The 26,148-nt window shown below is 31.0% G+C and overlaps 1 protein-coding gene across 1 annotated transcript; it reads left to right on the top strand.

Moving 5' to 3' along the window:
• Nucleotides 1–1,778: 1,778 nt before the first annotated feature.
• Nucleotides 1,779–25,652, top strand: LOC126741422 (protein tincar). Its single transcript, XM_050447827.1, has 16 exons — nucleotides 1,779–2,023; nucleotides 7,579–7,857; nucleotides 12,961–13,079; nucleotides 13,244–13,460; nucleotides 14,643–14,888; nucleotides 14,944–15,134; nucleotides 16,066–16,250; nucleotides 16,308–16,596; nucleotides 16,651–16,855; nucleotides 16,960–17,128; nucleotides 18,499–18,634; nucleotides 18,686–18,820; nucleotides 18,875–19,072; nucleotides 19,185–19,337; nucleotides 19,391–19,614; nucleotides 20,475–25,652. The coding sequence occupies exons 2-16, from the start codon at nucleotides 7,668–7,670 to the stop codon at nucleotides 20,683–20,685; spliced, it is 2,868 nt and encodes a 955-aa protein (XP_050303784.1). The 5' UTR covers nucleotides 1,779–2,023; nucleotides 7,579–7,667; the 3' UTR covers nucleotides 20,686–25,652.
• Nucleotides 25,653–26,148: the final 496 nt, after the last annotated feature.

Genomic DNA, 26,148 nt, shown 5'->3' with positions numbered 1-26,148 from the left:
CCCAGTTCCTCTCCAACACTTCTAGTGAACCGTGTCGAATCAAGTTCTAGGGTACTAAAAACTATTTCTTCCCGCCGTTTTATATCCTGGACCACTTCAACAGGTAGTTCTTGATGTTTTGTGTGGCATTTTTTACAATCTTGAAGACAAAAAGATGTCTCAAAATTTGTAACCACATTTAAAATCGTTTTTTCACAAGGAATCGGTCTATTCTCAAATGTCACTGAAAACAAATCTCTACATTGTACTGCCGAATTGCCTCCATAAAGCCATTTAATTAGTTGAACTCTTTCGGAAGGGGTATAAACAGCCATAGTGAAAAAAACATGAAAATAACGCTCAAAAATTATTAATGCAACGTGCAGTAACACAGCAAATTGAGGTCTGCTGACTCCCGGTTCAAAAAATAAAAACGAAAAATTCCGCCGCCTGCAAGCCGCAACCAAGCGGTGTTGCCATTATTTTGGGTAATACGTAGCTCACGATAATACGATCTGTATAATTAATAAAACAGAGAAACATTTATAAATGTACATGAAGAATTTGAAAGTGGGCTTTATTATTATCATTAAAATAACGAATTGTGATAACCGTTTGTGTTCGAATATGGAAATTATATCAATATTTAATTATATAATAATACAAATTTTAAAATAGTGTTTTTATTAATTGTTTTCCTTGATAAATAGAGAGAATATTTTAAAACGTGGCTTTTTATGCTATCATTTTTAATATTTTTTATTCAATTTTTTGTTCCTAGTATAGGGCCAGTTTTAATTTGTCACCCTATATATTGGTTTAACAGAACTACAATTTTCAGAAAGCAAAAAATCTAGATCTTATTTTTGAAAAAGACTAATGTTTCATATTTATTCAGTTCGTAAAAAAGCATACTTCGCAGTAAGACCTCTTTTTAGGAATAAATGGAAAATAAATTTTAAACTCAGAAAAATGCTTAGTGAATCCCAAGTATTGTCTATTCTTTAGTCTTGTAATATAGTTTATTATTCTAGCCATAATAAGCTTACGTCTTATAGACTGCAAAAATTTCAAACTACTTGTGCACATTTATATTTAAGCTTAGAAAATATAATGAAGTATCATTTAAAGTTTTTTAAAGATTTGGGTTGTCTTCGTATAGAAAATTTATTTCAGTGTAACCTCAGTGTTCTTGTCGACAAAGTCAATCTTACATCTTCACCACTCTATTTGTATAACAAATTGCTATGTAGAGATAAAGTCCATAATGTCAATGTAACATGTTGAGATATGCTAAGCATTCCTCGGTATTATTAAACCTAATTCAGCCGTAATTTTGCCTATAATGTTGTCATTATTTAGATTCCTGCAAGTGTAAGTTACACTGATGATGACACTTTGAGTGTTATTATATAGCTGGTTGGTAACAGGTATGTGTTATTAGTCTTCCATCGTTCTTTTAAAACCGCGACTTTATATTATTTTGGTATAAAAATATAATATTTGAAAAAATGGTACAGGGATCATTTTTCTCTCAAGAATTTGCATAACAGTTATTATAGTCATCCCTGAATTATCATTTAAGAAAATACCCTATATATCACTTTGCTGTACAAACAAAAATAACACAATATGGGGATTAATTTTAGTGCTGATTTAGTTTCCCGAACCCTTATCGTTCTCCCCTCGTAATCAACAAACATCAAACCCTATTTCTGGCGTCGCCCTATCAAAATTTCCTTCCTCAGACGCGCGTCGATATCCAAAAAGGGCCGACTATTATCAGAAATGAGCGTCGGTGTTGGTGTTATAAAATATTAGTTCCTTGCGTTACTCGTTTTTAATGTGATAAAACAGTTTTATGAATAACTAATTATACGAGTATAATGTTACTAAAAGTGACTTCTTAATTACTGCGAGCTTTCTGTCTTTTTTGTTATGTAAAGGCGCCGATAATATGACCGCGAGATAAGCTGTTGATTTTCGGCAGATTAAGGGACGGCGGCATGGTCGAGATGAGGGTGAAATACCTATAGATCCTGAGGTAAGCTATTTTCTTTCGGTTTGTTTGCTTAAGCGCAATGAGTTTTTGAATATCGATATTATGAAAACTTTAATATATGAGTAAAACTTGAAATGTTGGTTAAAATATGTCACACACTTTTGATGCAAATCAATATTTTACTCTATTAAATTGTTGTTTTAAAGTTTTAAATGGGATACAGGGTAAAATTTGGTATCGAGTAATTTTGAGTAATAAGTTTTAATATTTACCATGGTTCTTGTTATATTAATTGTTTTCTAGAGTATGTATGCCAATGGGAGCTCAGGGAACACGAATTTAACAAAATAATGACAGTTATTCTTTATTAAATAGAAAATTGAAAGTGCAAGCTTATATTAAGTTGCTTGAAATAATCTAAAAGGTAATTTTTCACATCACAATGTCGCTACGGCCATAATTAAGGTTTAGATGGTATGGTCATTACGCAATAAAACTACTAGATTTAAGTAAAACTTTTGATACAGCTCAAACATACAGCAAAATGATCTAGGTTAATTAATTATAAAAGAGTTAGAAACGAGAAATTAAATAATAATTTCTGCATATATTTGAAGGTTCTACATTTCTTGGCATTACTTTTGCAGAAAGATAATATCTGATCGTTGGTTATACTTGCGGTATAAAAAATTAAAATAATCAATAATTCTCAATAAAAGTCGATATAGACTCTTTTTAATAAACTTTATGACCGCTTCTATTCAACTTCTTTTTAGCAGAGTTTAAACACGTCTTTTCAGTATAGTCCAAACATATTTAATCTATATCTAGGCCAGGATATTGTCCAGTACATCAATAATGTGATTCAAAAAGCTGTTCATGGTTCTTGCAAGATTTTTTATTATTGGTGCAGTGCGTGGACGAACAATGAGTTAAAGAAAATGTTCTATGAATAAAAACTCCAAGAATGGGATACAAGCAAATGAGTTATTCAATGTGTTTTCCACAGTTTTGCCGCTTTTTGAATTGGGTCGTAAATCATAGCTCGAGGAGAGAGCTCAAGGACAGAGATGTAATATTTTACTATTTCTTATTAACCTCTACACACCAAACGGAATCGTCACTAAAGTCCTGGAAAATAATGGCGATACGAGTTAATGGCATCCTATTGAATACTTTGTATTATGCAGACGAAACAGCCTTCTTGAAAACATTTAGAATATATTCAATATTATCGCCAGAGCTAGTTCAGAATATGTTCTCAGTCTTGAGAAAAAGGATGACTGCCACTACAACTGAACGGCTCAGTGAACATCTATCTAGGTATATAATTATCGATTGGGCTATGGATAATAAGAATATAAACTGAAGGATATAGAAGTATATAGCCTGAACTTAATAGTTTAAGTCCTTTTATAAAGTGTAGCAACTTAAAACGGATATTACGAGCGAAAGCTAGATAGAATGGTGAAAATTTTATGGACGGAACATGTGAACCACCGTAGAGGCTCTCAGAAGAATGGAGAAGAATAAAAAGATCCTATACCAAGTAGAAAAGAGAACGCTGCATTATCCAGGCACATCATTAGAGTTTCAATGTATGGGCTTCTTATAAACCAAAAAAAAAAGATGGAAAACAGATCTAGTGGAAGAAGAAGTGTCCAGTTATCTGATTTACTACATGCAGCAGTTTCCATAATCAAAAAGTAATGATAATAACTAACCTCTGTCACATATAGAAATCACATAAAGAAAAAAAGTAAAAGACGTAAATATTTGTAAGCTTAGGAAGTATGAAGGAGAATATTCGTAATAACAAAAATTTTGGTTTTCTTTCGTTCTAAAAGTTTAATTTTCTCGTTGGCATTTAGATATCATCATATTATTTGCGGCTATTATAAATCACAGATTTACACAGGTATATTTTTAAGCCAAGTCTCCTTCTTCCCTTTTTTGTAGCTATTATAATTTTTATATTAAGCATATTGTTTAAAGTCTGTCCATTTATTTTAATTATAATTATTTATTCTAATGCTGTCTTTTGGATCACCTAATTCTTCTTGCAATAACATTTATTACTGAGGTTGAATAAAAGTGGAGAAAGAATAGTCGAGCCTCGACAAATGCCTTGAATCCCTTCTAAAATGTTTTATCCCAAATCATCAGTCTCGTGAAAATACTGTCGTTCTATGCTATATAGAACTTTACTACAAATAAATTTCGAACATTTTTTTTATTTTTTAATACATTAACAAATTTTAACCTATTGAATTAGATAACACTTTGACAGCATGTTCACCTTTAAATAGAGAAGTTCCTAAGGGCTCTATACTTGAGCCTTTATTGTTTATTTTATACACAAGCACTATTTAATTTTTTTTTATTAGTAATTTATTTTAATGTCGTCTTTTGCTTAATTCTTCTTGCAATATCATTCATTATTGAGGTTAAATAAAAGTGGAGAAAAAATAGTCGAGCCTCGACAAATGTCTTGAATCCCTTCTAAAATGTTTTATCCCAAATCATCAGTCTCTTGAAAATACTGTCGTTCTATGCTATATAGAACTTTACTACAAATAAACCTCGAACTATTTTTTTATTTTCTAATACATTAACAATTTTTAACCTATTGAAATAGATAACACATTGACAGCATATTCACCTTTAAATAGAGGAGTTCCTGAGGGCTCTATACTTGGGCCTTTGTTGATTATTTTATATGCAAGGGTTATTTAATTATTTTTGTTTATTAGTAATTTATTTTAATGCTGTCTTTTGGATCACTCAATTCTTCTCTCAATATCATTCATTATTAAGGTTAAATAAAAGTGGAGAAAGAATAGTCGAGCCTCGACAAATGCCTTGAATCCCTTCTAAAATGTTTTATCTCAAATCATCAGTCTCTTAAAAATACTGTCGTCCTATGCTATATAGAACTTTACTTAAATAAATAAACCTCGAACAATTTTCTTTTATTTTTTAATACAATAATAAATTTTAACCTATTGAAATAGATACAAACACTTCGACAACATATTCACCTTTAAATAGAGGAGTTCCTAAGGGCTCTATACTTGGGCCTTTGTTGTTTATTTTATACACAAGGGTTATTGAGTAGGTAATAAAAGCCTTTTGTGTACGTATATGGATATCGTTAAAAAAAACAGAAAATATTGTTTCAGGTTTCTTTGGTAGGGAAAATTTGTACTGTCAATATTTTTTCCAAGGTCAAAATTTGAACGTGTTGATAACTAACTTTGATTTTCTTAGCACGAATATCTATTAAATGTGAACTTAAAGATTTTATTCCAGGTCTTTTTAAGTAATATAGCAGACTCGACGTAAAATTAAACCAAACATCTTGTACATTTTGAGCCAAGAAGTCTCCTACTTTTTTTTGTAATTATTAAAAATTTTATTCTAAGCATGTTGTTTAAACCATCTATTGTAATGCTGTCTTTTTGATCACCTAACTCTTCTTGCAATATTGTCTTGCTATAGAGATTGAATAAAAGTGGAAAAAGAATGGAGATTTGACAAATGCCTTAAAAACTTGAACCTCTTCTGATGTTTTATCTGAAATCACCAAACTATTGAAAACATCGCCGTCCTATACTATATCGAACTTTAACAGATAAAGCTTGAACAATTTTATTTTATTTAATTTTTATAGATTTTAACCTATTGAAATAAATAACACCTCGTTATCATATTCACCTTCACACAGAAAAGTTCCTGAGGGCTCTATATTTTGGCCTTTATTGTATATTTAGTACAGACGAAATAGGCAAGTTATAAAGGTCTCTTGTACAGGAATATCTTTAAAGTATCTTTTGTAGAAATAATACGTGCTGCCAATATTGTTTTCCGAGGGTAAACATTTTGAACGTCTTAACAACTAATTTTGATTTTATGTAAACTTAAACAAATTAAATTTACAAATCAATATTTAAAAACGACTCCGGATCTCCCAACTATTTTTTTTTTACCGAAATTTCAGTTAACTTGTTTATGTATTTAACATTCTTTATATTTTTGGGGCTTTTTTTAATATCTTTAAAGTAATTTCACATTTTTTTCAGGTATTTAATGATTTTATTTCAGGCCCTTTTAAATAATTTTTTTTTCAGGCATTTAAAGACTAATTTTAAGCCTTTGAACATCATTTTTTACATTTATAATTCTCTGGAAATTTATTTCATTCCATGGACAGCAAACGCAAGTTTTTTTTACTTATTCCAGGCTTTTGAGGAACATTTTTGTATCTTTCATGTACTTAAAATAACATTCGTTTAATTCGATTTATTCCAGACAAATGACGTCATATATCCCTCAGGCATTTCACGTCATTTTTATATAGTTTTGTTATGTTTTTTAGTCATTGAAAATACTCTAGACTTTTAAACATATTTTTGCCATTCACCAATTTGTTTCTTATACCTTATATTTTTGATGCATTCCGGTCCTTCGAATCAATTTAGCATTTTATATCAGATATTTAATGCAAATTTTATTATTTTCTGGATTAAGAATTTATTTTCTGTATTAAGGAACTGGCATAATTGTTCATGTTTCCCTTTTAAAGTATTTTCTCGTTTTATTCCAGGCATTTGGCATAATTTTACAGGCTTTTGGAGTCACTTTTTATATCCCACATATAACATTTTTACAGAAATATATTTTGACGTAGTAGACCTTCCTTTATCTTAATGGACTGCTAAAATATTCTTTTTATGTATTTTTGACACAGAAAAGCACACAATATACATCATTTTACATTTTTATTACTTATTTCTATAATTTAGTATGAGAATTACGAGTATATTGAGTACATTTTGTTCCTTTAAGGGTTTCATTATTAAGGCGTAAATATATTCCGCACCGATAATTCTCTTTAGACGCCCACTTTAAAAAAATGTCTACAAAGAAATCGTTCATCCAGCACAATTAAATTATGCATAAAAAATTGCTAATTTAAAAGTCTAAAGTCTAAAGTTTTCGATCAATATCAGTGGCTCTTTGTCTAATGCCCTAGGGAGATCTAGCGGGCCAAAGATTCAGTCCACCCTATTGAGTCCACATAATAAATCAATTACTTACTCGACCAAAGCAAACATTCAATAGATAAGTTTAGCACGAAAACTAAGAAAAGGAGAGAGGATATTCCGAAAATAAGAAAAGCAGGAAAAGTCGAGGATCTTTTACGTACCGATAGGTGTTTCTGTTTGTCGGTTTCTTTAGAGCTTAACAATATATATATAGGGATCGCATGAACCAAAATCTGTGATCAACAAAAACTTATGATGGTACCACAGCGAGCTCACTTTCTGATAACACTTCAAATAGTTTTTAACACTCGATATCAAAAATTGAAATTTATTTTTTCTTAAAGAATTTTAGGAGGCTGCAAAATACTATTTAAATATACCAATAAAAATTGAGGTAAGTGTTGGAATCATTGCAAAAAGAGATTTTATATGGAATATTATAGTTGACCTCATTGAGTCCGAGGGAGATGTGAAAAGACGATGTTAATACGGATTAATAAAATTAATTATCAATAATTTCTATAAATCAAAATATTATATTTTTTGCAGTGTTCCCAGGACTACTCAGGTTCACGGCTTCCTCATTGGTTAATGATGCCAATGAACTTCCAACATCTAGCTTAGAGTAAAAAAAAAAGATGAGTTCTACAAGCAAGGCCCATAAAGGCAACTATAGGGCCATTAAGTCTTCTGAAAATGATATCGTTCCAAACCGATATTCCAGTAAAGATGGTATCCATCTCAACAACCTTTGGTCCATTTGGTATGGTATCATATGTGCCATATTACAGGGATACCTTGCTTATAGGTGCCTCAAAGAAATTTTAGGTAAGTACAATATTTTTTAAAAAGTATTGAGCTAAAATTTCAAAAGTATCACTTAAATATCCCATTTAATATTTCATTTTTAAATTAGTTAAACTTCTAAAAATCAATCACAAAGAAGTAACTCAGAATCCTAACGTTTCAGTTAGTAATTTCATTACACTCACGTACGTGTTCGATATTAATCCGACTACGAGTTGATTAAATTAGGAAAGTTGTGTTTTCATCTGCCAGAGGCTATAAAGAGAGGTTGAAACAATATTTTTGAATGATTCCTAGAAATGTTTGGATATTCTTGAATATTTCTGTAAGGAGTTTAAGTTGCTTGGGAATGTGAAGCTCATTGGAACTGAGTGAAGTTCTGTTTTACTTAGAAACCTAAGTTACCACGTTATTTGTGTTATACAGGGTGTTCCGTTGATTATGTTACAAACTTTTAGGGTAGATACAAAACGTCAAGAAAGGAAGAAAGTTCATATGTAACATGGATCCTGAAATGCTTCCTCAGGAAGCTGGATCTGTTTGAAGATAACCTTTAAAAATTATAGTTTTCGTTTTACAGCTTCGGAACTACTTTAGCTACCGCAACCAATTTTGAAACATACATTATTGTTATGTTGAATAGTACGTTTAACCTTTTTAACCTATTAAACAAAAATTATTTTAACCAGGGGCCTGTGAACCAAGGGGGGTATTGGGTAAATTTAACCCCATTTCTCTAAGCATTCAATTTCTGTCCGTTTGGCATAAAAAATATGCTCTTAGTAAAAATCGCTAAATATCACCGTTAAATTACTAAACAAATTTTTAAAATAATGTTTTAGTTATACATTTTATTAATAAAGTAATTAATTCTGATGCTGTATCTTGATTTACGTTTAGTCATTTCTTACAAAAACGGTGATATTTACGACCTTTGCTGAAAGCACCTTTTTTATGCAAAAGGCATAGAAGTATCATAATCTGATACCCAAATGGGCAGAAATTGAAGTCTTAGGGAAATGGGGTTATATTTACTAAATATCCCCCTAGTTTCTACGACCCTGGTGAAAATTATTTTTGTTTAGTAGGTTCAAAAGAGTAAACGTACTAACAATAATTTTTGTCTCAAAATTGGTCTAAGGTAGCTCCAAAGCTATAAAACGAAAACTAGTTTTTAAAGGTTATTTTCAAAGAGCTCTCGCTCCCTGAGGAAGTATTTTCGGACCCATGTTCATATGAACTTGTTTCTTTTTTGACGTTTTCTATCTACCCTAGTTTGTTTGTAAGTTTGTAACATGACCAACGGAATACCCTGTATATTTGGATCTAGTAGAGCATAATAGCATTATAGTATGTCAATACTCCTCACTTTTATTTATAAATGACTGAAGCTTTTTAATAGGATAAAATATAAAAAACTAACTCAGATTAACAAATTTAATCTGAAACCGTTTAAGGTTCCACCGATTTAATGCGAATCTTTAAGAGGTGACTTACTGATTTGTTTTTATAAGCCTTGTTGTCTAATGCAAATAACTTCACCTGTATTGATAAAATTTGATACAACAGAGAATTTTTAATTAAAGAGAAGACAATAGGCTACTTTTTAACGCACTTTCTATATAAATATATTGGCAATATGTAATGAGTCATAACCGAGATGAGCTTCACAGTCCAAATTTACTTTTTGCGCACTTCGATTTTGTTTTTGGTAAAGAAATAGCTTTATTCCGTAAGCAGTGCGAAAATATTAATTCCCGTATTTAAGTTCTTCTTGCACCATCTAAGAGTCATAATTATAAACATGAATTAAGGTCACTAGCTTTAAAAATGATTGAAATAAATAAAATGTCCCGCTTTCACTTTTATACAAAGGCGCTATCTAATAGTATTAATGTATTTGTAGCTGAATAGTAAATTATCAAAGTAAATATGAATTGTAAAAAGCCAAATCGAAAAAAAAGTAAATTGATATTCATACAAAAAGTATTGCCTATGACATGTGTGGTATTCAAAATTCTATGTGGAACTAAGATGCATGAAAAGAGTTTCACTTTTTCTACTTTTGTTATATACAATATTCCTAGCCATCCTCTCATTAAACTCATAGTAATAAATAGTTGTTACGTGGAAACCACGCGCATTTCACATAGATATTTCCATTATGTGGCTGGAAAATATAAGGTCTTTATCAATATATCCTCCAAAAACTTATGTCCCCTAGAGCATCATCATAGAACCTTAGCATACTAAGGTAAAGGAGAGGAGATTCATAATATAAAACTAGAAAATCATTATTACCTCATACGATTTTGGAAAAGCCATTAATGGAGTATTAATTAAATACAGCATTGATCCATAGTATAAATAAGTTTAGTATGTTTGCTGAAACAATTAAGACTATATTAAGTTTCTTTCAAAACAGGGGATTAAGATAATAACCCAAGAATTTATATAAATAAGGGGAGAAATTTCCCAACGCTCACGACTAAGTTCACTATGTTGCCAAAGCAATTAAGCTTATATTAAGCTTCATGGAGACCGGAATAACAAAATAATAACCGAAGAATTTAGATAAATGAGAGCGTAGATTTCTCAACTCTTCCCCATCCTTACCAAGTGTTTTCAATACCTTACAATATAAAATTCTTTTTCTGCATAAAAGATTTTATTTTAATATTGTAAGCGCCTGGTTTGATATTAGATATTCAAAACTTCAGAAGAAACGATTTTTATTTATCCTGCTATAAAATGTCTGTATATGGCAAACACGTAAATATACACGTAAGTTTTTATTAAAATGCAGCGACTATTATTGAATTTTCATAAAAAAGTAAATTAAACCGGCTTTAATTTCCAAAGTATGATTTGCTACTAGAGTTAAGAGACTTCAAGATTTCAGATTATGGGCATACGCCTTCGAGAAATCATGTTTCTGAAAAAGTTTGTTAAAGTTTGACGCTTTAACGTTCACTAAGCATATTGCACATAGCGGAATTGAAATAATATTTCTCATTCATGTATTTTCAATTGTGGATTTCTGATTTTGCGAGAAATTAAGCCATTGGGGTAATTTATAAATAGAGGGTGTTATTAAATGAATATCATAATTCATATTAGAGATTCTCGACCAATCTTAAATAGAAAAATTCATGTAAATGTGGATCCTAAATTCTTGTTTTTTAAGATACAGGGTGTTAACAATCCAATTGTAATTCTATTAAAAGTTTTTGAATTTAAGCTTTATTGAGGGAACAATTTATGAATATTATATGTTCTCGACACTCAAATTGAGAACAGACAAAGTTGAGGTTAAGATTAGTAATTCTGTTGTCATTTAGGGCTATGATCTTCCAATATTTTGATATAAGATATGGTTCTTACTTTATTTTTGAGGTTATAAAAATCACAATTCAATCCTTAAGTTGTTTGTATATTTAAGAATAACAAAGTATCCTCTTAAAGGACAGCTGTGTCTCCCCCAAGTGTCATATCCATAACTAAGATTGGTAATTATCATGAAAATTCTGACTTTGGAAGATGTTGCTATATACCAACATTTCTCTGCCCTTAACTTAAGGGCTAGCCTTAACTTAAGGGCTAAGTTCTACCATTTATAATAATCAATTACAACAAAGAGTACTTCAGTTTAACATAAATTCTATTTAGTAAACTTTAACGATTGTGACTCGATCCATCCAAGATATATTTTAGTATTCTTTTAAATATCCACATGTCATCTTTTTGGATATATCTACATTTAATATACAAGCTTGAAGTCTAATTTTTCATATCCCTATGATCGATCATTCATATTATTATCTTTAAATTTGCATTTTTACAATTTATTTTCAACTTATGAAAATATGCCAGTCTTGAAAAAAATTTGTTCTCTTGGTATGTTGCGTGTAGAGAGTCTTTTTTTCATCAGTTGACTGTTTTCCTGCATGGATTACTTATGGACTTATTGATACCTCCTCCTCTCCTTCTTTGTCGTTGATCCAAGGTGTATACATAAATTACCGAGTTCTCGTTTTTGTCCGGCCTTATTTTACAAATGTTTTCTTCTATAATCTAAATTTCACTGATGCTGTATCAGTGTATCATAGACTTCCGAATTCGCTTAAGGACATGTTCAAGTTTTTTGTCATCTCTTGTTTTTTAACTCAAACAAATTTTTATAAATCTCACAGTTTTTATATTATTTATATATTTTTATAAATGCTATTCTATATAACGGTTGAGTAGATTAGGCTTAGGCTAGACTTCGCCTATATACATTTTGGTATATTAAAGATATTTTTTAATTATTATTTTTTTTATTCATAAATACGAGTTATACGTTATGGAACGTTCTCAATTTGAACCTCAATACAACGATGCGAGACACAAATGTGAATATATATTATATAAGTAGGATTTATAGATATATAAAAACATTCGACCGTGTTAATTATCAAAAGATTCTAAAAATAAACAGCATTAACAAACAAGACTGTTAAAGATATCCGAAGTCCCTATTTAGAAAAGCATTACAAGAGTCTCTCAGTAAAATCAAAGGAAGTGTAATAAAGAATATTAGATAAGATGGTGATGCTTTTTTTTATAGTAATAGGCTACAAAAAAACAAATTCTGTAAAGTCTTATTTTCGAACTTCCATTGCCTTTATTTTAAATTTCGGAAATATCTCCAACTTGTAAAAGTTTGGGATATATCTCAATCTTTGCTTTTCTCCAAAGTATGTTTTTTGTCGTGATCTGCAGGGATCGTTTTGTCTTGCCTAAGTATCTCTCTCCACAGTCGCAGGGTATTTGGTACGTGTAGTTCTTGGTGTCCAGTAGATATAATTTGGTATTCGATACTAAAATCAGATGCTTACTAATCTCATACTAAAGAACACCACGTAGCAGGCAAGTAGCAGAGCGCACGAAATACATGTGTGTTATCTATTCGTATGCCGTATATTTCGCCTTTAAGCACCTCTTTAGGCGTAATGATCGATTCTCAAACCTGTATATTGTTTTTTAATTTGATTTGTTCCAAAAATACATAATAATTAGTCTACTTTTATAGTTATAATTATACTGATTGAACTTAAAAATTGGTAACTCTTTATATTTCAGGTTACTCCGTTTTAGAATGGCCAGACGGACTTCCATATTTTGAGCTAAATTGCAGCCTCGGTTTAAATGGAGCTGTTTTCCTTTTATTGCCGATATTCTTCACTGTCACAATTTTAAAGGTACGATGCAGTATTAATTAGGACTAATGGTCCTTTTCACTAAAGAAGCATTTTCATCTGTGAAGTAAAAAGAAATTATAGAGCGTTTCACTTTTAATTTACTCTTAATTCTAAATAAGCACCGGTTTTAGTCAAATTAAGTTGTTTGTTATTTTTGTCATCAGGTTGGTAATTTGGCTAATGACGGCTACAAGTTGGGACGTCAGACTTCGATGTGCAGCCGAGAGCCCTCCGATATTTTAGGAACCGGAGGAAGTTGCGGATTATTTCGATATGGAGGCCCTACGGCTCCCTTTATACATATTGCCATCGCTTTTTGCCTTTTAATACCAAAGTTGCTCATGGAGGCCAAGCTTATACAGGCTGGTGTATTGCCGCAAGGTAAATTTTAGTTGGGAAAACAATATGATATTATTTTATAGTTAAAAGAAAACAAGAAACAATTTAGGTTTAAAACATTAAATATTCTGAATATGATAAATAGGATTGTGCTGCAGTTCAGAATGTTCAATGTCCATCGTGCCCATATATTAAGTTCTGCAAAGTAAAAAAGTTTACTGATCAAAAAGTTGTGCTTAATGAACATTCAAAAGATTCACAGCTGTCCTACGTAAAGGAATGTGTACACGACAAAAAAAACATAAAAAAAGAACAATATGAGCAAAAGGAAAAACAAGAGTGAGCCCAGAAACATAGAAAATAAGAAGACGACCTAAAAAAAAACACCATAAAAAAACGAACAAAAATGGAACAAGGGAAAATAAAAAATGAGCCAAAAAAAAGAACTAGTATGTATCTTTATCTTGATATTATTATCTACTGTGATATTAACATGTGCTGACCATGTTTGCAAAGTTTAAACTGAATTTTTGATTGGAATAAATTTATTAAAATCACATATTTAGTTGGATATCTGAGAACCCAAGTAAATAGATGATGCCAACAGCCAAAAGCCATGCTAAGATGGGAACATGCAAATGAGCAAATGAAATTGCTATGAAAGAAGTTCGAGGAACAAGAGAAGAAACAAAACAAATTAATGCTATGAATAAATCAAAGAATAAAATCTATGAAGATTGCAACTAAGAAAAGGATACTTATTTTAAATTAATTCCCGGCTGAAAAGCTTTAAAGTTCCTAAAGATAATAATACCAAATGATCACTTTAACTATGATGATCAGGTGGAATATCTAGAGGTAAATTTAGAAATATAGAAAAGAGCATAAAAAATAAGACATTAAATTAGTACGAGAATAATAAAGAATATCTTCGTAAATAGTTAATTGTTTGTTTTCTGCTATAGCTGAATTATTTAAAGCCATCTTGATGTTTAAGAAAGAAAAACATTGCAGTATCTGGGCATGACCACACTGGCCAATCTTATACTGAAACCTGGATAGGAACAAACTTTGTTATTATGAAACTCACATAAGACCAAACTTATGTGTTATGAGTGTGCGTTGATGATGATTAATTCTTGGAATTTTTCTTTGATGGTGTATAGAATATGAAACTATAGAGCTAGTTTTTAACAAATTCAATATTTTCCCTTTTTCTTGTAGATCACGTGTGGCATACAGACCTAGATTTCCTAATAGTGCATAAGAATCGTTCAGTGGTTCTTAGTTTCGTTCCGCAACCCAACAACGCTTCAGCCAGTGCGGTCATACCGTTGAATTTTGTCGCTCAGCGGTTTTACAAACCTGGATTGCTCAGTTTTTCTGGCGCTAATGTTACCCATACTGTGATGAAGACATTAAAAGATATTGTTGGCCACGATACTAGAAACTGGGATGCTAGGAGCGCGGGTGAGAGGAAAAACATTGAAGTAAAAAAAATATATTTTGGTTTTATTTATTGTAGGTGGAATCTGGAGCTCTTCTATATCACTAGAGTACATAAACTTAATTATGGCTTTGATCATTTATTCTGTCAGATATCCAGCCATATTTTGGTCAGCCAATAAAAGTTTGGGCTTGCTATTCTCATTTCTCTTATTTATCAACGGTTTTCACATTGTTCTGACTTTTGCTGGGATTAGCATTTTATATAAGGTAACGAGTAGATAGTCATATTAAATTAATTTTTGTGTTGCTGATATTAAAGTACTCATAAACATTGCAAACTTTTATAGTATGGAGCAATCTTATTTTCTTCTCATGCATTTTTTATAATTTGCCTTTGTATTATAAGCTAGTTTCCTTATCTGATAGATGGAACCATAATGAATATGCGCAGCTTGTTTTAAATAATTAACTAGTACTTCTTCTTCCTCTGCCGAGAAAATTCGGTGGATGTCAAAAAGAGGTTTACATGAAAAAATGTTGTTATTGCCTTGGTTTTGTTGTCCTATTTAGCAAAACTTCTACGACTTCCGCCATTGCCTCCTTAGTGAAAATGGGTCTTTTCTTTCCAGTCTTACTGCGAAGCATGGTAAAATCTATAAAATAAGAAAAGCAAAAAATACCAAGGGACATGTCCCTTAGTACGTCATCCATATGTGTCCCCCGGTAAAAAAATTTCGTTATATTACAGAAAAATAAAATTAAAAATTGGTTTATAACTTTTAAGGTAAATAATGCCATATTCTAACTAATAACTTATTGACGTAAAAATTACTAAAAAAATACATACCTTTAAGAAAGTTTTAAATATCGAAATATTTAAAAATAACTTAAATCGTACATACACGTACGGACAGAAAATTTACACAGCTATACGAAAACCACAAACGTGCTTCTACTAGGAGTCAAAGAGCCGACTGGCAAAAAATATAAAATGATGGCACTGTACCGTATGACCAAATGGAACCGTTAAGCTTGATATATATAACGTTTTATTTTCTTTAACTGTCTCTAGGACCAGCACTCTTCCCTACTTCTTGAACATTCTATTTATGAATTTAGAATAACAATAATCATCATAACTTTTAGAATAACAATAATCACTGCTTTTTTATTTGAACGTTCTTATTTCTTATTTTAGATCCATGTGGCCAATGTCTGGTCTTATTTACCATTTCTTCATCATCATTCATCGACCATTCATAACAACTTTGATAAGGGAACACCGTTTTTACTAAATGCTGAAGTTACGTTTGGATTGTACATGCTTTCGACACTATTGATTTTGGCTAGTAGTGTTGTCATGTATTTTTATGGACATACCAGGTAATCGTAATAAAACATGTATGTTTAAACATTTAATTTTCATCATTTTTTAAAAAGATTTACAGCCTTCATTAACCATCAACGAGACAGAAAATTGATAACTTTACAAGGATCGACCAGTAATGCTTGGCTTTACTTTACTCACTGTGCAGCTTTTTGCGTATTAATTTCCATAGGAATCTGCAATGCTCCGTTAGTACACGATTACGCAATCGTGTATAAAGGCAGCTATGACACAATTTCTCTAATATGCGTCATTTATGTCATATTCCATCTAATGTTCTGGATATTCATTTGGCTATTTTTAAGTATTAAGAATAAGTGGACATTCAAAATAAGGATTTCTGTAAGTAACAAAACGCTTTTTATACTCTTTTAATAAAACCTCTTCTATACTTAGATTGGTGAAGCAGTTATCAAAGAATCTCGTTCTCTAAGACTGATCCATAGTGTTCATTTAAACAATCATCATGGAGAAGAGAATCAGCAACCCCTTCTTATTATTGGAAATGGAAGAACCTATACAGTTTCTGAAACGTCTCCAAAAAAAGCCATAATGGAAGTATTGCAGAAGTCAGCGGCAATAAAAAAGTCAAAGAGTAATGGTAATAAAAGATAAATATTTCTAAAATAATTTACGCAATACGATAGCCTCTCATCGATTTTAAAATAGTGAATATAACTAGAAGCGATTCCTATCTACTTTTAGGATCAATGGCTGCAAGTGAAGAGTTAGAAGAAGAAGTTTACTGGTTACGACCAGCCTTAGATTCCGCTTCGAATTCAAAAAACGGTGGAAACAAGTATTTCCCGTGGTTCAGAAAGAGGGGAAAGCAAAAAGTGATGTTTAGCGAGATTTCCAGTACGTCAGCAAATCGGTAACACACAGTTTTTTCTCTACGACCTATCGGTGTCTCCCTTTTCATTTCACTGTGACTATTGAATATGTTGCACGACTTTTCTGTCATCCTTGTGCTTTTTTGATCCTGCATGTTGCTTAAGTGAGTTATTTGTGAGTATCATGTACAATCATTATCTAATTTATAGTTCTGTTAGATATATCAGTAAACTAACGTCAGTAAAACGTAAAAACCATTGATTATTGATGCTTTCTATTATATCACACCAGCAAACTATAGAAGCGATTTTCATTGACATCTTTGAGTAAGCTACAGCTGTCTATAGAAACAAAAGCAAAGGGAAATTAACGTAGAAATGTCTCTTGAAAATTATGTAAACTTTTTGAACGTTGGTTTATTCTTAACGTCTTCTATTATATTACCTCATCAAATTATATGAGCAACGTTCGTTTAATCTTGGAAGTTGGTTGGTCAATGGTCAGCCTGAAAGAGTAGTCAATCCAGATCAGTATAGAGAGTAACATCGACATTAAGCTGACGTAATCATTTATTCTGAAAATTACGTGATTTTTCCGAATGTTAGTAGATCCTTGACATCTTCTATGTGTTGGTTATTACACCAACTGTAGCCATGATTAAATTACACCAACTAGCTATAGAAACGATTATCGTTTCACTTTGTTGATGTTGGGATCTTGTTGATAGCTTCTAGTAAGCTACATTCCTAGAAAAAAAATCGATAAAATCTAAAGCATTAGTCTAATGCCATTTCTCCTAAAAATTACGTAGGCCTTTAAAACGTTGGTTCATCTTTGACTTCTTTTATTATATTACATAAACAAATTATAGAAGCGACTTTCATTTAATCTTATAAGTTCGTTGGTCACTAACGTCGTCCCCTTACTAAGGCTACACTCGATCCAGATCAAAATAGGAAAGAAACCTACGTTAATCTAACAAAATTTTTTTTATAGAAAATTACGGAGTTTTTTTACGAAGTTTTGTTGGTCTCTGACGTTCATCAATAAATTATAGAAACAGTTTCTTTTTAACCTTGGATGTTGGTTGGTATAAGAACCAATGAAAATCTAATGTAATAATGTAAATACTTTCCCTAAAATCACGGAATAATTATACCGGGCCTTATAGTTGATCTTTAACGTCTTTTATAAAATTAGACTAATAAACTTACAAGCAATGTCTGTAAACTTTGTAGCTGGGTAGGTCGTTGATTTGGTCCAGTAAATTACACATGTAATCAGATGTAAAAGTATTCTAAAGCAAAATACTAATTGTCAATAAATTAACATTCGGTTAAGAGGAACAAACTAAAAAAAAACAATAATAGTCGAAATGCAATAATAATTATAATATTCGCCTTTCTTCAGAACTAAATCATCTATAAGAAATAGCGCCATACCAGGCATAGACGAGGATGATGGCGATTATGCCACTTTAAGAGAATTGCCACTTGCATCAACCAAACGAAACAGCATTGGAGATAATAGTAGTGAAGAGGGAAAGGTAAAACAAAAAAAGAATATCTAAAATTATACTACTAATTCTATTTATTAGTTGTTAGCTTGTGTCCATGATGAAGAAATAACATATGCCAGTACCAGTCAAGACTTTACCCCGCCCGTCACCTCTTATCATGGCGCTAGCTCTATAATGGAGCCTATCGTCATCCATACTGACTTTAATCATCAGGTATGAATATTTATTATTTAACCGTAATTCATAATTTGCTGACTCGTCCAACAGCCATCGACTAGCAGCAACTCAGAGAGACTGATAAGGGCGGATTCTGGAATCTTAGCCCACGAAGAAATACCTGGAAGATCTAATTCGATCAGCACAGAATGTTCAGTTTCGCCACCTGATCCTCCAGGTAGTAGCCATAGTGAATCATCAAGTGGGGTACATTCAAACGAAAGTACCGAAACATCGGTTTTAAAACAGGTAGATTTTTTCTGATGCTCTTATTGAACGAATATCCATAAGAACCTCTTTTTTCATAATCTCATACTAGTTTCTCTGCGCATTAATCGTGTAACGCCTGCTTATATTATAGACTACAATAACACGAGCCCCCGATTGGAAATCTTCACAACTGGATAATTCGCAGACAAACAACCTGATAAATCTAGAAGGAACCACTGAATCCAAACCAGAAAGCACTGTTGTGATAAGACGAAGGTCTTTAAGACCGAATCCAAATGAAGGGGTATGATCAATTTTTTTTTAAATGTATTTTTTGTTATTGTATAATTTTTCTAGGTAGCAGAGCACATACTAAAAGAAGATCCTTACGGAAGAGCAACCAATATGCGCATGACGTCTTTTATGGATGGGAAAGGCGGCATGGGTCCATCATCATCTGCCACACTGCCACATTATCCTACACAGCCCAGTGTTCAAAATGTATTTTCTAACTGCTCAACTATGCCCATGCCGCAACATACGTCTCAGAATATACCTCAAAATTTGGCAAATGGAAATAGGTAAAGCTAGAGTTCTCTTCTTTAGGTAGTTTCTAGTTGTTAATACGAGTAAATCTTGAAATTGTAAATGTATTATTCGTCAATATAAGCGACAAAATTGAGGGAATTTTTACCAGCAAAATCGTAAGTTATATATTATAAATTTTGGACCAGTAAGTACATCTGTATTGGCAGTAGGTTCGTTAAGAATTACCCCTCAACTTTCCTAAAACAACAATCTGAGAACGATTTTTATAACATCATATTTTGCCACCACTATGATCAATGCAGTAAGATGCTCCAGGCAGATCCTTTGACACAGCCTCAATTCCACGAGTCGCATTAGCAGCCTTAACGCTATTAGTGATATAAGTCACCATCCTTTAGAATGATACTATTATAGCCGATCTCTCATTGTATTAACTTTAATTATGTTTTTCCTACTACATATCAAGTTAAGGAGAATATTTTTAATAATCAAAACCAGTATTGGTAAACTCTTGACATTTTACCGGAGTATAATGTAAGATTGGTGACATGGGTTTTTAATGAATTGATGTCTTCTCTTCTATGAAGGACAACTTTAAAAATTAAACAAAATGCCACCATCTTCCGGGATTTGAGCATAGTCTCGTCAGTTAACTTGTCATTAATAAAATTGTAATTGCAAGTTAAGACAATGATTTTCGCACCCAAACTTTAGTTGTGCGTGTATTTTGAGGTCAATTTTGATCTAATGTTCCTAACATTATTTACGATGGAATTACTTAATGTTCTTCTAAATTTGTAAATATTACTGCAGTTTTTACTTACCTTTAGTTCCATTATGGGGTCTTAGAATGGGATGGCTTGCAACTTACTTATACTCTTTATTGTTTCAGCTGCAATGTTTATCCGAACAGGCCACACACAACTATTCCAACGCACCTAAACGGGGTTAAGCTTATAGCAAATAACCAAGTGGCACCATTACCGAAAAAAACTACAATACCTGGCGATATTGTGCACAGTATCGCCAAATTGGAACCAATTTATACAAAAATAAATCGTAATACAAATGAGATTTGTCATTATAGTACGCGCCACTCATAGATTGAATTAATCATGGCTCTGTGAGCATCTTTTTAAAAAAATAATTGGTATTAATACTAATTGGTTCTAAGCCGAAATGGCTTGAGAAGAATGAGAAAAATAGATGTTTGATACTTAATTATTATTTATTTATGCAGTATTAAGTTTTTGTATAGTGCCGTTCAGTTCAATGCAAATCGTTAAAGATTTGAATGTTAGAAGATTTTTGTACTTTAAATATGTTTATTGATTTTTTATACAAGGAAACCTGCTCAATAATGACAAACAGATTATTGATAAAAATAAAGACTATAAACGCACAAAATACATTTTCTAGAGTTATTTTCATAATAACTCAAAAACGACGATGAACTTCATGCCTATATTAAAGTCAAAATATATCATTTTACAGACTAAAATAGTATAAAAACAGTACATCATTAAAGACAAATAATAAAATTAGACCAAGAATAATTTATGATTGGTAGGTATAACCGCATATCGGCTATTTTTTACAATTTATACAAGAGTACATAATTTAATATAGTGTAGCAAATCAGGAAAGAACATCTATAATAATTTTCACAATATTTTTGTTATTAGACCAATAAACAAAAGTAACGATCGTATATTGTGAAATATTGGGTATAATAGTCATATAGGAATATTTCATTCCATATCACAGTGTGATATGAATAGCGCCTATAAGAGGCTGAAGGAGTTTTATTTAAATTAGCAATAATATTTACTGATGCCCTAAAGCCTCGTTTATAGGCTTCACCACTTAAAAAAAGTATTTTAAAGTAACGAAGATAATAAATACATTCACTCCATTTTAATCATATCACCAATATAAAAAAAAAAGTTTCACATTTCACCTGTATTTAGTAATAAGACAATATCTATTAATAATATTAGCATGAAAAGTTTAAAAACCCTAGCTTTTGTATAAAAATGTTAAATTTTATATGACATAACCCCTTATAATATTAGAACTTTAAAAAAAGCCTGATTCAAATATTATTAACCTCTATTTACGAATACAGCATATGGAAAGAATGATTAGCACAATACTGGCGGCTAAGTTTTAATGGAATTCCTGCATATTCATTATATGTTTCTTAAACTTCTTAGATTACATACATATACAATTGCCTATGCCTGAATGGGTTAAATAGACTGAAAATAATTTGTAAAAATTAATAAATAGCTTTATTTCCATTTTTTTATACACAAGTATAACGCGACAACTCGGGCAGCCAAATAACGTCTTAAAGATTTAATTTGCAGTCCTTTTAAATGAAGACTTTTAGGTACACATGTTACGGCTATAATGACTTCGGAAGATTTTAAAGAGATCTCTTTTAAGAACAGAAGATGTATGTAAGTTAGCTTAAAGAAAATTTACAAAACATACAATAAATACATAGTACCTTATTCTATAAAGTTTCGCTTAGAGAGGTAGACATCTTGGTCACCTAAGATGTATTTTAATTGAAATACATCTTACATCTTAAAATTCTAAACAACCAATCAAGCGGTAAGATGCCATGAAGATGTTTTTAAGCAGGCGTTGAAGTATATGTACGTAGCCTAAAAACATCGTTCTTCGACGTTATTTTGCTTCTAAGGGCTGGTTTGACACAATTTGATTTCAAATTAATGTTATTAATGCTTTTTATATTTATTACCAAATGTGCATACCATAGCGTAACATAGCGCATATTTGCGTAAACCAGTGGCGGAAACGACGCTCTCGGTCTATAAAAATAGATTATATGTGGTGTTCCCACTACTACCTGGTACCGAGAGCATTCGATGTATAGTACGCGATCTTATGTTCTAAAAGAGATAATTCTTCATATTGTGTTTGTTTTGTGTTTTATATGTTATAATATGTCGTAATAGATTTTTTTTGTTTTTTTTTTTATTAGACGGTTTAGGTGGAAATGGCAAGAAACTAAATTATTTATTAACGTATCATTTATTATCATAAACGCTTAAGAAGTTTCTTATTTAAAACAATTATTAATTTTAGTGGTCGTATATTGCGTATTTACGCCACAACGTAGGACATTTAATATGAAGGTTTTTTTTAATCTTGACTAATTTCTACGAGATTTTTTTCTCTATTGTAAATTTTGACAAAACTGTACGGTCCATTATTGATGGACCCTGATAACACGTATTGTACCACGTTCAAACTATACTTACCACATATATAAATATCTATCTAGCCCGTTTTTTAAAATAAGATTTTAAAGTCACAAGACTTTGAACACACTTGGTATTGGCCTAGAGTTATCCATTCTTTCCAAACTACAGATACTTCTTAAATAATTTAATGTGAATATAAAAGAAAGAAACTACGCTTGGACGGAGAAGTAAAAGATAAAAGGTTTTTATATCTTAGACTTAAGATATAAAAAACCATCAATTCAACCAACGAATTTCTAGAATCTCATATATGGCTTGCCAAAGATTGCCAAGGAGAAAATGGGCTATTATATAAATGATTTTAACCCAGTACAAGTAATCACATGTAGATGATATATGCATCCTGTGGAACGGATGACAGACTCAATTATTTTTTATAATTGAAAGAACTCATCCATTATCTCAAAGAGACCTACGTAAGTACAGAAAAAATAATAAAAACCCCAAGTCTCGGTCGGTAATCCCGAAGGTTACATGTTTTTCTAATAAAGCATCATCAGACCTTATAAACTGGATGCTCTAAGTTCGAGAATAACCTTCCCACAAGAATTATATTTACTCTTGAAAACCAATAAAACAATAAATTAAGCTTCTTGGACCTGATTTTGATAAGCGAAAACAATAGTATTGACTTAGACTTAATTAAGGGAAGCGTTCAATAAGGCACTTAACATCATCAAACTAATTGCCTATAATAACTTATTTCCACTTAGAACAATAGACAGAATGTATTACAGATTTGTAAATGCATTGAGCCAGTTTTTGTGCAATAGTAATACTTCTTTTAAGGCACACATCACCATTGGGAGTCCCCTTGTCCGGGTTAAGGATAAGCTAGATCCTCTCACTTCTATCAGAGTATACAAAATTAGTGCCTAGAATGTACGGCTGCAGATTGGACAATCTAGTAGAAAAGTATCAACTAGAATCAAAGAACACAATTACCAGTTTGAAAAAACCATTAATACTGATATTGTTAACAATAAATCAATATTCGCCGACCATCTGTTAACATATAATATTAATATATAAATGTACATCTTATGTTTGTGTTTGTTCAGTGGTAGTAAGTGAAATAGTGTGTATTTGTCCATTTTTCAATATAAATGATTGTAGGTCTGAGGATTCCGTATTAGATGTAAACAGATGTCACCAGAAAATTAAACTTTGATGCTGTGGATTTTGGGATTTTGTTTGATTCTCTTCCTAAAATCTCTTGGAAATGATATATACTACTATACGCTACTATACCATACCTTCTTACTATACGCCGGATGCTCTCTCTGTACCACAAGGAGTGAGCACCTAATCAATTTACAAAAAAGGTCCGGCTATTCTGCATGTGGTTCGCTTTTGATATAATGTTAAACTAAATAACTAAATGCATTAATCTAATTACGCCGGGAGATAAAAGCTAACAAAATACAAGGATAAAGATTTTTTACAGGCCTAAATATTATAATGAAAATAATATATTTTTGACTGAAGAATTTTAAAACGAATTTCCTTAAAACTTTGCCGATCTTTTTAGAATGACATGTTATCTGCTATAATATGGTTTTTTATTCCTACTCTCTGTGAAGTCCTATTTTCTGGGAAAAAAAGATGCCTTAAGGATGGTAGAAAATAAAATGAGTTTTATTTTATTTTAGTTGTGCTAATGTGAAAAATTTATTGAAAATAAGGTAGCTAATTTTTCAAGAACTATACCTAAATTCAATAAATTTTTTACGATTTGTAAACTTATATTTTAGTCAGCAATCATATTGCTTCTTTATATTACATATGCTTAACATATGATTTTACTTTCAGTAAACTGCTTTCCAAAGAAAATTATATATTTAATATCTAAAAATCGTATAAATATTTTTTTGTCAATTTTTTTTAGAGCAATTTTTAACTTTTTTGTCAAAAAATACAATTTTAATCTAAAATTGGGATTGAACTATAAATTGGAAAACATTTTACACCTAAATGAATACTCTATGGATATTGGGTTGTGACGTATATTACCACTATGATTACTATTACCTATGGTTGTACTAGAATGTTAGTGAATGAAGGTATATAAAGCTGCTAAATCTCGATATTTATAATATTTACCCGATTATATTCTATAACAAACTACATAATGTGTTTCCTGAATATTAAAGAAAAGATTTATATCAGACACGTATTTATTACTTATTATATAAGGATTATACAGGGGGTCAAAAACGTGGTTGTTTGTGCCTTCCTGTGTAATGGAATAATAATATATATTGACCCGCTGACTTCCTCCTCTAATAACTAAGATATATACAGAATGGTTTTAAAGTAAATGTGAATAGCTAGCTACTAAATATTTAAAAATAAATTAACTTGTCCAAAAAAAACCTCCCATCTTTCAGGATCCTAATATACTGGGTGAGTCTTTTTAGATTTTTTGTATAGAGATCAACACTGGCAAAGAATTAAAGCTGTTTCATAATTTGACAGTTCTCTTCCTTACTGGCATATTAACATTTACATTTAAAACACTGTTGTAAATACCCTGCTTTAAATATTCTTAACTTCTACTGACATATATATAATATAAAAACAATTTTAAAAAGTATATTAAATTGAAGATATTATATCATGTTATGCTACATAGGAACTGTGCTAATTAATTACTTATTGAAAGCTCATATAAAATGTCAATTTGCTTGTATAAAAATTAACATTGATATATGTCAGTAGAATTATTTATTTTGATATTTGGTTGAATGTATTACATTGATATAATGTGTAATATGTTGCATTCATAATATGTAGGTAAATAAATGATATCACATTTAATTGTTGTTTTATTAAGTGTTAAAATACATTAGAAAACTCTCGTACGTGAACAAAACAGCACATTCACGATGAAAGGAACAAATTAATTGAAAATTTAGGTGTTTTTTTCTTCTTTTATTTTTTGAACACGTCGATTAGCATTGTCACGTGCGCGTTTTTTGCAATACAAATTTTCTATACAAGGTACCTCAAGTAGAAATTGTGGTGTCAATATTAATTTTTTTGAAATAGAACAACCTATATATTATGACATTACTACGAAATATTCTCAATACCCAATACTTTTTGTATAGCATACTATATGCCTAAAGTCAGCGGTTTGTCGAATTTTCTGCCTTTAATAATCAATATTATTTGGTCTATTTACATAAAATTTGGGCTCCAAATAGCCCTATAAGAAAAAATCTAACAGGGTTATATCCGATGACCTTAATGGCCACTCAGTCG

This window comes from Anthonomus grandis, chromosome 10, assembly GCF_022605725.1.
Source record: "Anthonomus grandis grandis chromosome 10, icAntGran1.3, whole genome shotgun sequence".
NCBI classification, from domain to species: Eukaryota; Metazoa; Arthropoda; class Insecta; order Coleoptera; family Curculionidae; genus Anthonomus; species Anthonomus grandis.
Note: the sequence above shows the minus strand (reverse complement) of the source record. Positions and strands in the feature narration are given on the sequence as shown.

Bases quoted from the DNA above. Each gene is read 5' to 3' on its own strand.
- LOC126741422 (XM_050447827.1), top strand. From the start codon at position 7,668: ATGAGTTCTACAAGCAAGGCCCATAAAGGCAACTATAGGGCCATTAAG. The intron at 16,251-16,307 runs GTAATCGTAATA...TTTTTTAAAAAG, and splicing joins TATTTTTATGGACATACCAG to ATTTACAGCCTTCATTAACC. The intron at 17,129-18,498 runs GTAACACACAGT...GCCTTTCTTCAG, and splicing joins TCCAGTACGTCAGCAAATCG to AACTAAATCATCTATAAGAA.